Source organism: Garra rufa, chromosome 1 (assembly GCF_049309525.1).
Source record: "Garra rufa chromosome 1, GarRuf1.0, whole genome shotgun sequence".
Classification (NCBI taxonomy): Eukaryota; Metazoa; Chordata; class Actinopteri; order Cypriniformes; family Cyprinidae; genus Garra; species Garra rufa.
The window spans coordinates 35,132,602-35,146,372 of NC_133361.1; the positions used below are offsets into that span (position 1 = coordinate 35,132,602).

A 13,771-nucleotide genomic window follows, 5' to 3' on the forward strand; every position below is an offset into this window, starting at 1 on the left:
ATGGCTTTATTAGAGCTCTGTTGAGAGGGTGAGATTGAGGTGGGTTTATCTGACTCTGCTGTTCAGATTAGGCTGAAATGTTGCCAGGTCTAATTGAAGCAGGGATTTGTGTAACAGAGGGACTGATGAAATGCCATGGCAAGACTTGCTAAAAGGGCCTGTTTAATATTCTGTCCTATCTGTCCATTAAGTCGCATACATATATTTGTATATTACAACTGTAACACCTGTAACGCATGATCCATTTGCAGTGTCTATGCTGTACAAAGTATGTCATGTGCAACTGATCCATGGCTTTCTTTAAACTACAAATAATCTATTCAAAATGAAAATTCTGTCATTAATTACTCACTCACTCTCATGTTGTTCCAAACCCGTAAGACCTTTGATGGTCTTTAGAACACAAAAGAAGATATCTTTTGATGAAATCCGAGAGCTTTCGGACTCTGCATAGACAGAAACACAACTGCCACGTTCAAGGCCCAGAAAGGTAGTAGGGACATCGATAAAATAGAAAACAAAAATAATGACTTTATTCAGCAATTTCTTCTCTTCTGCGATAGTCTTTGAAGCGCATTCACAAGAGTACCGTGACACATGCATGTGGTACTGCTCAGGCAGGAGTTGTTTAAGCTTTTTCAGCATTGTGAACAGAAAATTTTGTATTATAGAAACATTCAGAAAAGGACCTGAAGGTGAAGGATTTCAGGACTTAACGTTAAGTGCAACATTGCACAGTAACACAATCTAAACTCGAATATACTGTAAAAAAATAATATTTCAATTTCAGTCTTCTTATGCAGGTTTATATATGAAGCTGCTCAAGCAAGTGGAAAAGCATTAAACATGATACTTGTTTGACTCTCTGAGCATACAGTAATTTGCTCTGACATTTGTATATTTTTTGTTGTTTGCTTTTGCAGTAGATGGTTACATGGTAGATTAGATGCCATTTTCAGCGCAATGCCAAATGTTATTGTTGTTCATTATGTCTAGTGATGATCTCAGCTAGAACAGCAAAAGCATTAGATTATGTTGGGCAATAGTTGTTCCAGTCAGTTTTTCACTTTGAAGAAATGGATATTTGAAATCACAGACACTCAGTTCTCATGATATTGTGGTTTTATTGCATTTGTGGTGGTACTATGAACTGGATAAACTGTATATACATCATCTACCAGCTAAAGGCTGATTTTAAATTTGATACATAATAACAGTAATTAAAAGTATTTATTGCAGGTAATCTATGTACATCACTTGACAGAGTTTCATTGTTTTTTTGATTGTATTAAACTGCTATCTTGTGTCAGAAATAATAAAATTGGTTTTGTAAAATGTTGTTATCAATAAATATTTTTAGTAATTTTCTTTTTCTTTCTCTCCATTCAGGGCCATGCTTAGATTCGCTGATCTCTCCTCTCTATGCGTCCTCTTTCCATGCTTCCTCAAGATATAATTTTTTTTACTCTGCACACTTTGGCAAATTGTATGGTAAGTGTCTAGGCCACACAATTCATGGGTTGTGGAAAGCATTTTGAATAGGTCTCACTGAAAATGGTAAAGTGAATTACTAGCGTCTCTTAATGGATAGGTTGCCTTTTAAAGCAAAATGTCTTGCTTTTTTGTGAATAAAAGCGGCTGTAACTATACGTGACATTACTAAACTACGAAAAAAAAAAAGGAAATAACAAATGAGAGAAAGTAAATGCTAAACACTGTGCTAAATGCTGACTTTTTTCAGATTCAACAAGTATTGGTCATATTGTCCTATAGTCTTACAGTGCCTTGCAAAAGTATTCACACCCCTTAATTTTTTCACATTTTGTTATGTTGCTGCCTTATATTAAACTGCTTTAAATTACTTTTTTTTCCCATATCAGTTTGCACTCAGTACAGCATAATGACAAAGCGAAAAACTTTTTTTTAACATCTTTGCAAATTTATTAAAAATAAAAAAAACTTAAATGATTCCATTGCATACCGTAAGTATTCATACCCTTTTCTGGAACGCTTAAAATTTAGCTCAGGAGCATTCATATTGCTTGTAGATGTTACCGCACTTCGAGAGAAGTTAACCTGTGGCAAATTCAATTGAATAGGTATAATTTGGAAAGGCACACATGCCTTAATAAAAGGTCTAACAGCTGAAAATGCATATCAGAGCGAAAATCAAGCCCTGAGGTTAAAAAAAATGCCTGTAGAGCTCAGAGACAGGATTGCATTAAGCCACACATCTGGGGAAGAGTTCAGAAAAAATTGAAGAAAAAAGAAAGAAAAAATTGCTGCTTTAAAGGTTCACAGAAGCGTCTTGATGCATCATACCCAAAAAGACTTCAGCTAAGTACTGAGTTAAGGGTATAAATACTTATGCAATGTACTTATTTTAGTTTTGTTTGTTGTGTGTTTATAAATTTTAGTTGTGACAAATCTGTTTTTGCTTTGTCATTATGGTGCATTATGAAGTGTATAATGATGTGGGGAAAAAAAAGTAATTTAAAACAGTTTAATATAAGCCAGCAACATAAAACATGAAAAAAGTGAAGCAGTATGAATACTTACGCAAGGCATTGTATATTGTCAACATGATTTATTATATTTTAGTCACTAGAACAGTCTGGAATTATATTTTAGTTAATTTTTTACCTGTAATTTAATCTGTAAAATAAGATGTGCTGTAGATATACCCATATGGATTCTGTAGGCATCAATTCAGTTGGTTAGTGGAGAAAATTTTAGACTTTTTGCTTTATTTGAAGTGCAAAAAAAGACTCAAGGCATTTGAGAAAATTCTCTTTAATTTCCCTCAGAGGAGAACAAATCCAAAAACAATGTAGATTATTTTTATGTTTTTTAATATCATTGTGTCATTTATGTAGGCCCAAAATACGTAGGGAGCAAGACGTAATGATTTCTGCATCCCATGACTAGTATGTCTGAAGTCCCTGAAGTAAACTGAATTTCTCAAAAGAATATGTGATGATGCATTTGGATAAAAGCATCTGCTAAATAATTAAATGTACATCTGATGATCTAGGAAGCAGCGGTTGGTCTCCGTCCCCTCGGGACAGGCAGCCATGGATGCAGATTGACTTGGGGAGGAAGTATCGAATCATGGCCATTGCTACTCAGGGTACCTTCAACTCTTATGACTGGGTCACCAAATACATGCTGCTGTACGGGGACCGATTCGACGCATGGACTCCATACGTCATGAAAGGAGGCAACATGGTAAACATAATCATTTTTCTCTTTTTTGACCTCGAACATGAGTCATTCAATCAGAATTTAGAGTTCAAATAAGTTTTCGATGTTAGATTTGTTGTAGGTAAGAGACGCGGTTTATTTGTTAAATCATGTGTAACATTCACAGAGCCTTTAATATCAGATTTTTGTGTCTTTCAGACGTTGCCTGGCAACTGGAATTACTACCAGGTGAAGAGGAACGTCTTTCATTATCCGTTCACTGCCAAACATCTGCGCATCTATCCCATGGGCTGGAATACTGAGAACGGAGGCAAGATCGGCCTTCGCGTAGAGTTCTACGGCTGTCCTTACGGTAAACAGCACACGAGCTTGTGTTTTATCAGCAGCCAAGAACTTTATCTTAACATGATACAGAAAATCTCCTCAGTGCTTTGTAATGTCAACCGGTCCTTTGATTTGCACTCCAGAAAATCTTTTTTTAATTAGTATTTTAGTCTTGTTTTCCAGTAAGTATATCTTACATGTGCTCGAGAAGGAAAATGGCATAAGATACAGGGGTTGGACAATGAAACTGAAACACCTGGTTTTAGACCACAGTTAGTATGGTGTTGGGCCTCCTTTTTTTGGCCAATAGAGCATTTCGTCTTTGGAATTGTCATATACAAGTCCTGCACAGTTGCCAAAGGCACTCTTGCAGATCAGGGGTCAGGTCACTACATGATACTGGTGTAGGAAAATGTTATCTGACTCGCTCCTCCAAAACACCCCAAAGTGGCACAATAATATTCAGATCTGGTGACTATGCATGCCATGGGAGATGTCCAACTTCACTTTTCTTGTTCATCAGACCACTCTGTCACCTGTCTTGCTGTGTGTACTGGTGCATTATCATCCTGATACATGGCACCACCTTCAGAGTACAATGTCTGAACCATTGGGTGCACACAGTCAACGTTCACACCTGTTCTTACTGGTGGAATGTGCAGTCAGTGAAGATTGGCCACCAGGCTGCAAAAATATAGCCATGAAACCTCCAACATTATATTGGCCAGTGTTTCAGTTTCATTGTCCAACCCCACAGAGTGGTCTTATGAACAAGAAAAGTGAAGTTGGACATCTCCCATGGCATGCATAGTCACCAGATCTGAATATTATTGTGCCACTTTGGGGTGTTTTGGAGGAGCGAGTCAGATAACGTTTTCCTACACCAGTATCATGTAGTGACCTGACCCCTGATCTGCAAGAGGAGAATGGCTCAAAATGCCTTTGGCAACTGTGCAGGACTTGTATATGACAATTCCAAAGACGAAATGCTCTATTGGCCAAAAAAAAGGAGGCCCAACACCATACTAACTGTGGTCTAAAACCAGGTGTTTCAGTTTCATTGTCCAACCCCTGTAAGTCATTTTCATAAAAACAAAAAAAGTGAGGTTATGAAACATTTTAATCCTTTGAATTAAGTTGAAATGATTGTTTCTTACTGCAAAATTTTCTTCTCAAGTATTTTTAAATATTAATACTGAAAATCATGAGCAAAATACTTTTTTTAGCAGGGTGCCAAGCAGAGTATCATTCAAACTTTAACATCTTTGCATTGCAAAACATATTATTTCTTTTTCCAGATCAACACCAAGCACTCACACCTACTGCCTGTAAAGCTTATGAATGAACTCAATATTCATGTGTAAATTCAATAACTATGAACACTGTCTTATGCTGATTTATGCAAGCTAGAAGCAATTATTAAGGAGACAATGTGCACCCCTTGATGATCTGGGTTCCTGTTGTGCAACTAATAGTACCTGTAGGCCAAGGTCATTCATTCAACAGCTAGAGACATCAGCTTGTCTATTTTGTGTTTGGATTTTAAAATGAATAATGTCTTCCAATACAGTTTTTAACAGTCTTCTTCATACTCTTGACCTTTGACCCTAACAGACTCGTATGTGATGCAGTTTGATGGGGATGATATGGTGGCCTATTCATTCCCACGGGGCAAGATGAGGACACTTCAGGACCACTACGCTTTAAACTTTAAGACATTGGAGAAGGACGGTGTTCTCCTGCACAGTGAGGGTCTTCAGGGAGACTCCTTTACTCTGGAGCTGAAAACTGGACGCCTTTACTTACATATCAGCCTGGGTAATGATGATAAATCTATCTACCTATCTATCTATCTATCTATCTATCTATCTATCTATCTATCTATCTATCTATCTATCTATCTATCTATCTATCTATCTATCTATCTATCTATCTATCTATCTATTGTTCTTTTGTTCTTTTGTTCTACCTACAATAAGACTTCTATGCTCTTTTTAAGGGAGTAGCACAGTCCATAACACCAATGGGATGACTACAATGATGCTGGGAAACCTTCTGGACACTCAGCACTGGCACTACGTCACAGTCAAGCGCTATGGACGAGAGGTTAACTTCACGTTGGATGGCCAGACTGAGACTGGTATCCTTAATGGAGAGTTCCAGTACCTTGATCTGGACAAAAAGGTATTATATTGGATTAAACAATTGGGTCTAGATTCACTAAACAGGGCAAATTTGTGCTAGAGCGCAATTCCATAAAACGCTGTTGGGGGGGGGGTCTTAGTGTGATTTACTGAAAATGTGCACATTAAATAACACAGACGCAGCCAGACAATTTCCATAATGACCAGCACAATCTATCAAGAGTAGCACAAATTACCACCTGCTATAAAACATGCTTTTTTGGGTTTTAAATAATGGTGCACATACCAGTAATTTGACGAGCGCAAACATTATTAAATTGCATTGTGTGATTAATTTTAATACTGTCCTTCTATAAATTTTGTATCTGAAAGGGAAACTCCTACAAATGCATATTCAATAAAGTCAGGCACAAAAAAAACTGTCCATGCCTTTTCAACACTAATTCTTTACTGCGCCGCTTTAGTAAATCCTAACGGTACTATTTTAAAGCCAAAAGAGGGTTTGTGTTGGTGCAAGCTGTTAGTAAATCTGGCCCATGGACTATTAATGAACACTTTATCACAATTCACTAAATGACTCACATTTGTTCAGAAGATTTAAATGAAGAGTCAATGTTCCATGCATCCTGATCACAATTATCCATTTCTCTTTAGATTTATGTTGGCGGCGTGATTGAGAAAGACTTGCCCCATCTGCCTGGTAAGGTTAACTTCCGTGGCTGCATGGAGAATGTCTTCATCAATGGAATCAATATCATCTACAAGACACAGTACGAGGAGCCTGAAATTCGACTAGCTCCTAAAAAGGTATGTAGAGTTTTCCTCATATTCACACAACCAACAAAGAGTATAATGTGAGGTGAATTATTATAAGGGATAGTTTAACCAAAAATGAAAATTCTGTCATTAAATACTCACCCTCATGTTGTTCCAAACCTGTAAGACCTTCGTTCATCTTCAAAACACAGATTAAGATATTTTTGATGAAATCCGAGAGCTTTCTGACATAGACAGCAACACAACTGCCACTTTCAAGGCCCAGAAAGGCAGTAAGGACATTGTTAAAGTAGTCCATGTGAAATCAGTGGTTCAACCAAAATGTTACGAAGCTACAAGAATACTTTTTGTGTGCAAAGAAAACAAACGTACTCGGTTACTTTCGTAACCTCGGTTCCCTGAGATACGGTAACGAGTACTGCGTCTGAAAGACGCTTATGGGAAAAGCTCCTTTTCTCCTGAGACTGAAGCATTTCAATAACGCAGTGTAACTGCACGGCCATTGGTTCGTGCAGTGTTAAAGAAACGAACCAATGGCTCGGCAGCGGAGATGCACAAACCTATGGCGATGATTCGCGCCCGATCGCGCCAAAAGGGGCGGAGCATCTGGCTATATAAGCGAGCATTTCGCCATAGGGAACTCAGGTACTTCGACTGAAGCGACGACTGAGTCGTGCAGCTACCTAGCACGGCCAGCAACGCAGTACTCGTTCCCGTATCTCAGGGAACCGAGGTTACGAAAGTAACCGAGTACGTTCCCTTTCGATACTTTCACTCGTACTGCGTCTGAAAGACGCTTATGGGGAACCAGTACAATCCCGCCGTTGCTAAGGTAGAGGAACGACTAACATGACCCTAGCACTAAAGGGCTAATAAGGGCCAATTTGTTCGATCAGATAGCCTGATAAACATCCGTTCCAAGGAATAAGTACACTTGGAGCTCCACAGAGGCCAAGATGCACTATATATAACATACTGGTAACAACATACCACTATGTGGAAAGGACCCGAGTCTGTAAGACTGGAACGTCCAAGTTATAGAATCTAGCAAATGTGGACGGTGAGGCCCAGCCTGCCGCCGCACAAATTTCTGCAATGGAAACCCCACTAGACCACGCCCAAGACGAGGCGATGCCCCTAGTCGAATGGGCCCTTACTCCCATGGGACATTGTAGGCCCAAAGAGGAGTAAGCCAGCGTGATGGCTTCCACAATCCATCTGGATAATCTCTGTTTTGTGACCGAACACCCCTTGGTGCGGCCACCAAAACATACAAACAGCTGTTCTGACTGCCTAAAAGGGGCAGAACGCTCCATATAACATCTCAGAGCCCTGACAGGGCAGAGAGGGTTAAATCCCTGGTCTTGCTCCGCAGGAGGAAGAGCCAAAAGGGAAATAATCTGGTCTCTAAAGGGTGTAGAGAGACTTTTGGGAACATACCCACGCCTTGGCTTCAGGATGACCTTGGAGTCATTTGGCCCGAATTCCAAGCAAACGGGGCTCACAGAGAGCGCCTGTAAATCACCCATGCGTTTGACTGATGCTAATGCCAATAGCAGGGCAGTCTTCAACGTCAGGGGGCGAAGGCCTATGGACTGAAGCGGTTCGAAGGGAGGGCTTTTCAGGGCCCTCAATACTGTGGGTAAGTCCCAGGACGGAACCGTGACGGGGCGAGGGGGATTAAGCCGCCTTGACCCCTTTAAAAAACGAACGACCAAGTCGTTTCTTCCCACAGATTGACCGTTTACCAGGTCATGGAATACCGCTATAGCTGCAACATAGACCTTGAGCGTAGAAGGGGATCTCCCCTTATCCAACAGCTCTTGCAAGAAGGACAATATCACAGATATGTCACATAAAATTGGGTCCGTACCGCGGGTGGAACACCAGGCGGAAAAGACAGACCACTTGAGATCGTAGAGCCGCCTCGTAGAGGGTGCTCTAGCTTGTGAAATAGTACTCAAAACCGACTCAGGGAGACTTAAAGGCTCCCGTCTAGAGCCCAAACGTGCAGCGCCCACAATTCCGGTTGGGGGTGCCATATCGTTCTGTTCGCCTGTGTTAAGAGATCTCGTCTCAGTGGCACGGCCCATGGTGCTCTTGAGAGCAGCCTGGGAAGATCTGGAAACCAATGCTGGTTCTGCCAGAATGGAGCCACTAACAGGACTTTGAGTTTCTGTTCCCGCACTCGCCTGATGACTTGTGGCAGCAGAGCGATAGGAGGGAATGCGTATAACAGGAGATTGGGCCATTCTTGGGTCAATGCGTCCTGTTCCTTCGAAAAATAAATTGGGCAGTGATGATTGTCTTTTGAGGCGAAAAGATCTACTCGCGCCTTGCCAAAGACAGCCCATATTTGCTGAACCGTGTGAGGGTGAAGCGTCCATTCGTCTGAGGAGACGTTGCTCCGAGACAACATGTCTGCTCCCTGGTTCAGTTTGCCTGGCACATGCGTCGCTCTTAGAGAGCGGAAGTGCAGCTGAGCCCATGTCAGGAGACGTTCTACCATCGTAAATAGACGTCTCGACGAGAGGCCCCCTTGGTGATTTATGAAGGACACCACTGTCATGCTGTCCGAACGGACTAAGACATGGTGACCCTTCAGTGCAGGTAGAAGGGTGTGAAGGCCTAAACATACTGCTAGCATTTCCAAGCAGTTGATGTGAAGGCGACTCTCCGCTTTCGACCATAGGCCGAAAGCAGGCTGGCCGTCGCACAGCGCCCCCCAACCTAAGTTGGAGGCGTCTGTCGAGACCGCTTTCCTTCTGACCACCAAGTCCAGGGGAACGCCCTGTTCCATCCATTGAGCGCACCTCCAAGGAGCCAGGGCTGCTATACAGGCCCGATCTACCTTGATGCGCTGGCGTCCCAAACGCCACGCTTGAGGAGGAACCTTTGGTTTCAACCAGAACTGCAGGGGGCGCATTTGAAGCAGACCCAACTGAAGTACTGGAGATGCTGAGGCCATAAGGCCGAGCATCTTCTGAAAAATCTTGAGTGGGCGAAGGGCTCCTATTTTGAAGGAAGCCGCGAGCCTGCGAATGGCTTGGGCTCTCTGCGGCGCAACTGCTGCCTTCATTTGACGTGAGTCGAAAACTGCTCCCAGGAACGCAATGCGTTGGCTGGGAGACAGCACGCTCTTGGCAAAATTGACCTTGAGTCCTAGGCACTCTAAGTGGCTGAGGATTAAGGCTCTGTGGTGTGTTAGCTCGCTCTCTGACTGGGCTAGGATGAGCCAGTCGTCCAGATAGTTCAGGACGCGGATTCCCATCTGTCTCAGAGGGGAAAGTGCTGCGTCCATGCACTTTGTAAACGTGCGAGGGGCTAACGACAGTCCGAACGGAAGGACTGTATATTGATATGCCACTCCCTCGAAGGCGAATCTCAAGAATTGCCTGTGATGGGGGGCGATCTGAATGTGGAAGTATGCATCCTTCAGATCCAGTGAACAAAACCAGTCCCCTTTGCGTATCTGCGAGAGGATCTGTTTTAGTGTAAGCATTCTGAACGGCCGTCTCATGAGGGCGCGATTCAGCTGTCTGAGGTCGAGGATGGGACGTAGGCCGCCATCCTTCTTTGGAACGAGGAAGTAACGGCTGTAAAAACCTGACTCGCTCTGTGTTGGGGGGACCGTTTCCACGGCGCCCTTGGCCAACAGATTCTTTACCTCTAATCGCAAGACGTCTGCGTCTTTGCTGCGAACTGAGGTGGTGATCACACCATGAAAGCGAGGAGGTCTTCGAGCGAACTGGAGTACATAGCCTCGTTCTATTATACCCAAAACCCATTTTGACACTCCGGGGATGGCTTGCCATGCCACGGATCGTGTCGCTAGGGGCTGCAAAGGTTCGCACAGCTGTATGCTGTCTGAAAGCATTGGAAGAGGAAATTTGCTCTTTTCTTGAAAATGTTTGTTTTTTATTTTTCCCGCTATCACAGCGGTTTGCTGTAAGGGCGCTGATACAAAGGGCCCGTGAGTTACAGCTACATTGTTTACAAACATGAGTTCCCTTACACTCGGAACAGAACGGAGTGTAGAAGGGTTCAAAAGAGGCACTTTGGGGGCTGGTCCGGCTGCTGCGAGACTTGGCCCCTCCCTCTTCCTGCTGTTGAGATCAGGAAGATGCTGGCGGCGCCTGGTCCAACACCACTCTTGGCCGAGGTCCCTGGCGCTTGGGGAAGGGAAAGCGCTTGGCTGGGCGTGAACGTGGACGGAGCTCCGTCTGAGGAGCTGGTTGCGCAGCTGGGGGTGTGGCTTTTGCAGGCTGCTGAGTCGGCGCCGGCTTGGGGCGACTAGGAGCCGTTGCGGAGCTTGAGCGTTTTGGCAGAAAGTGTCGCATGGCTTGGGACGATTTCTGCGCCGCGGTGAAGCGCTCCGCGAAACCCTCAACAGCTGGGCCGAACAGGCCGGTCGGCGAGATGGGGGAGTCAAGGAAGGCGACCTTATCCGCGTCCTTAATCTCCGTAAGGTTAAGCCACAAGTGGCGCTCCAGCACCACTAAACTGGCCATCGATCGCCCGATCGCCTGAGCCGTCATCTTCGTGGCGCGTAACGCCAAATCCGTAGCGCTACGTATTTCTCTGAGCGGGGAATCGTCCAGGCTCAACTCGTCCAGACCGCGGAGGAGCTTTGCTTGGTACACCTGGAGTACCGCCATAGAGTAAAGCGCTGAAGCTGCCTGTCCAGCAGACGAATACGCTCGTCCAGCGAGGGTAGAGGTCGTCCTGCAAGGCTTAGACGGGTGTGACGCCCTCGCCTTCCAACCGATAGCGGTGGGCGGGCAGAGGTGCGCAGCAACTGACTCGTCCAGCGGGGGCAGCTTCTCGTAGCCCTTTTCCTCGGCGCCGTCGACCGTAGTGAGGGCAGCAGAAGAGGAAGTATGGAGGCGGGCTGAGTATGGAGCACGCCAGGACTTAGAAATTTCTGCGCCCCGGCAGAAACCATTCGTCCAACCGGCTCCTAGAGGGCTCCTCGGGAGGAGACCATTGAAGATCCAGCTCCTCGACAGCTTTAGATAGGACACGGAACAGTTCGGCGTCCATACCGGCGCTGGCGGCGCTGGATTGCGCAGACGGCAAGGGGGCGGGGTCATGGGAAGAGCCCGACAACTCCTCTGCGTCAGATGCGGCCAATGACATGCTGTCATCCTCGCATTCACTTCCTCCGAAGGAGACCAGATCGCTCGCAGCCGCAGAGGGACGCTGGTCAGGATGCAGGAAGAGAACTGGCGATTCCTCTCCATGTGGTGAAGGCGAGGCACGCGGGGTCTGAGCCGGCGTGAGCTCGCCTGTCACCGCGCTCTTAGCTCTCCTGCCCCGCTGCTTCTTCCTAGCAGGCTCTTGCGAGGAAGTAAGCGGGAGGGCGTGAGAAGCGGCGTCGCTCTCTGAAAAGAAAGCTAGCCGCGAGCGGAGGGAAGTGAGACTCATATTCCCGCAATGGGAACATTCCGTCTCATTGAGCGCAGCCTCAGCGTGGGCGTGACCCAGGCACGAGACGCACTCAGCGTGAGTGTCAGCGGCGTGCAGAGGGGCTCTGCACGAGCGACAAAAACGCCGTGGCATTTGAAACAACGCCGTAGAAATTTGCTCTTAATTTGCTCTTTTAGATGTTCGCCGGATAGCAGCAGGGAATCAGCTCCGGAGCGTCAATCCGCCGAGCAGTGAGGATCCGCTGCGAGGCTCGTCAACGGCGAAGAAGAGGCTTGCTTGAGCGAAGTCTGCGTAGTCAGTCTCTGCGAAGATCAGAAGTCGTCGCTGAAGAAGAAGGATCTGAGTTCCCTATGGCGAAATGCTCGCTTATATAGCCAGATGCTCCGCCCCTTTTGGCGCGATCGGGCGCGAATCATCGCCATAGGTTTGTGCATCTCCGCTGCCGAGCCATTGGTTCGTTTCTTTAACACTGCACGAACCAATGGCCGTGCAGTTACACTGCGTTATTGAAATGCTTCAGTCTCAGGAGAAAAGGAGCTTTTCCCATAAGCGTCTTTCAGACGCAGTACGAGTGAAAGTATCGAAAGGGAACAAACAAACAAACAAACAAAAAACACTTTATTCAATAATTTAGTCTCGTGAATGGTGGCGGAGACGGACACGGAATAGAAGAATAGAAAGAAGTCTTTATTTTTGTTTTCTTTGCGCATGAACCACTGATATGTGACCCTGGACCACAAAACCAGTCATAAGGTTAAATTTGACAAAACTGAGATTTATACATCACATAAAAGCTCAATAAATAAGCTTTCTATTGATGTATGGTTTGTTAGGATAGGACAATATTTGGCTGAGATACATCTATTTGAAATCAGAAATCTGAGGATGCAAAAAAATCTAAAAGACTGAGAAAATCACCTTTAAAGTTGTCCAAATTAGGTTCTTAACAATGCATATTACAAATCAAAAATTACATTTTGATATGTTTACAGTAGGAATTTTACAAAAAATCTTCATGAAACATGAACTTTACTTAATTTCTTAATGATTTTTGGCATAAAAGAAAAATCAAAAATTTTGACCCATGCAATGTATTTTTGGCTATTGCTACAAATATACCCCAGCGACTTAAGACTGGTTTTGTGGTCCAGGGTCACATATAACATGACTATTTTAACAATGTCCTTACTACCTTTCTGGGCTTTGAAAGTTTCAGTTGTGTTGCTGTCTATGCAGGGTCAGAATCTCAGTCAGCTCTCAGATTTTATAAAAAAAATCTTAATTTGTGTTCTGAAGATAAATGAAGGTCTTATGGGTTTGGAACGACATGAGGGTGAGTAATTAATGAAAGGATTTTCATTTTTTGGGTGAACTGTCCATTTAAGGGACGTAGAATAACATATGATGTCACATTTGGATGACCACTGTATTGCATTTGCAAAATATCTGAAATATTATTCATATATTTCCGTCTTCTCATCTGCCCTTCTTCAGAAAAAGATGCATTATACTTGCCGTGATCTTCTCTGGAAGCCCATGACCTTCGCAGGGCCCAACAACTACCTGCAGCTGCCTGGCTTCTTCCGGAAGAACCGGCTGGCGGTGAAGTTTAAGTTTCGTTCATGGGACTACACAGGGTTACTGATGTTCACCAGGTTTGCAGATGAGTTAGGCTCTCTGGAGCTGGGCCTCAGTGAAGGACAAGTCAACGTCACTCTTATGCAGCCTGGAAACAAAAGATTACGTTTTGCTGCAGGTATGATTGAGCATTGTCATGACATTTTGAACTCTGTTTCTAGGACTGAATGAATAAATGGAGCCCCTGTCGACCAAAACTGGTCAGATCTGAAGATAAAAGATTACATACAGTAAATATTAACCTATTTTGTCCT

General features: G+C 44.2%; 1 protein-coding gene across 1 annotated transcript in view; it reads left to right on the plus strand.

Annotated features, from left to right (window-relative positions):
- cntnap1 (contactin associated protein 1) overlaps window positions 1-13,771 on the plus strand; it is a 44,715-nt gene that overhangs the window by 8,283 nt on the left and 22,661 nt on the right. The window contains exons 2-8 of the mRNA XM_073839259.1: window positions 1,390-1,491; window positions 3,035-3,228; window positions 3,403-3,556; window positions 5,143-5,346; window positions 5,528-5,712; window positions 6,327-6,479; window positions 13,374-13,635. Coding sequence (XP_073695360.1) covers window positions 1,390-1,491; window positions 3,035-3,228; window positions 3,403-3,556; window positions 5,143-5,346; window positions 5,528-5,712; window positions 6,327-6,479; window positions 13,374-13,635 — 1,254 coding nt within the window. The remainder of the gene's footprint in view (window positions 1-1,389; window positions 1,492-3,034; window positions 3,229-3,402; window positions 3,557-5,142; window positions 5,347-5,527; window positions 5,713-6,326; window positions 6,480-13,373; window positions 13,636-13,771) is intronic.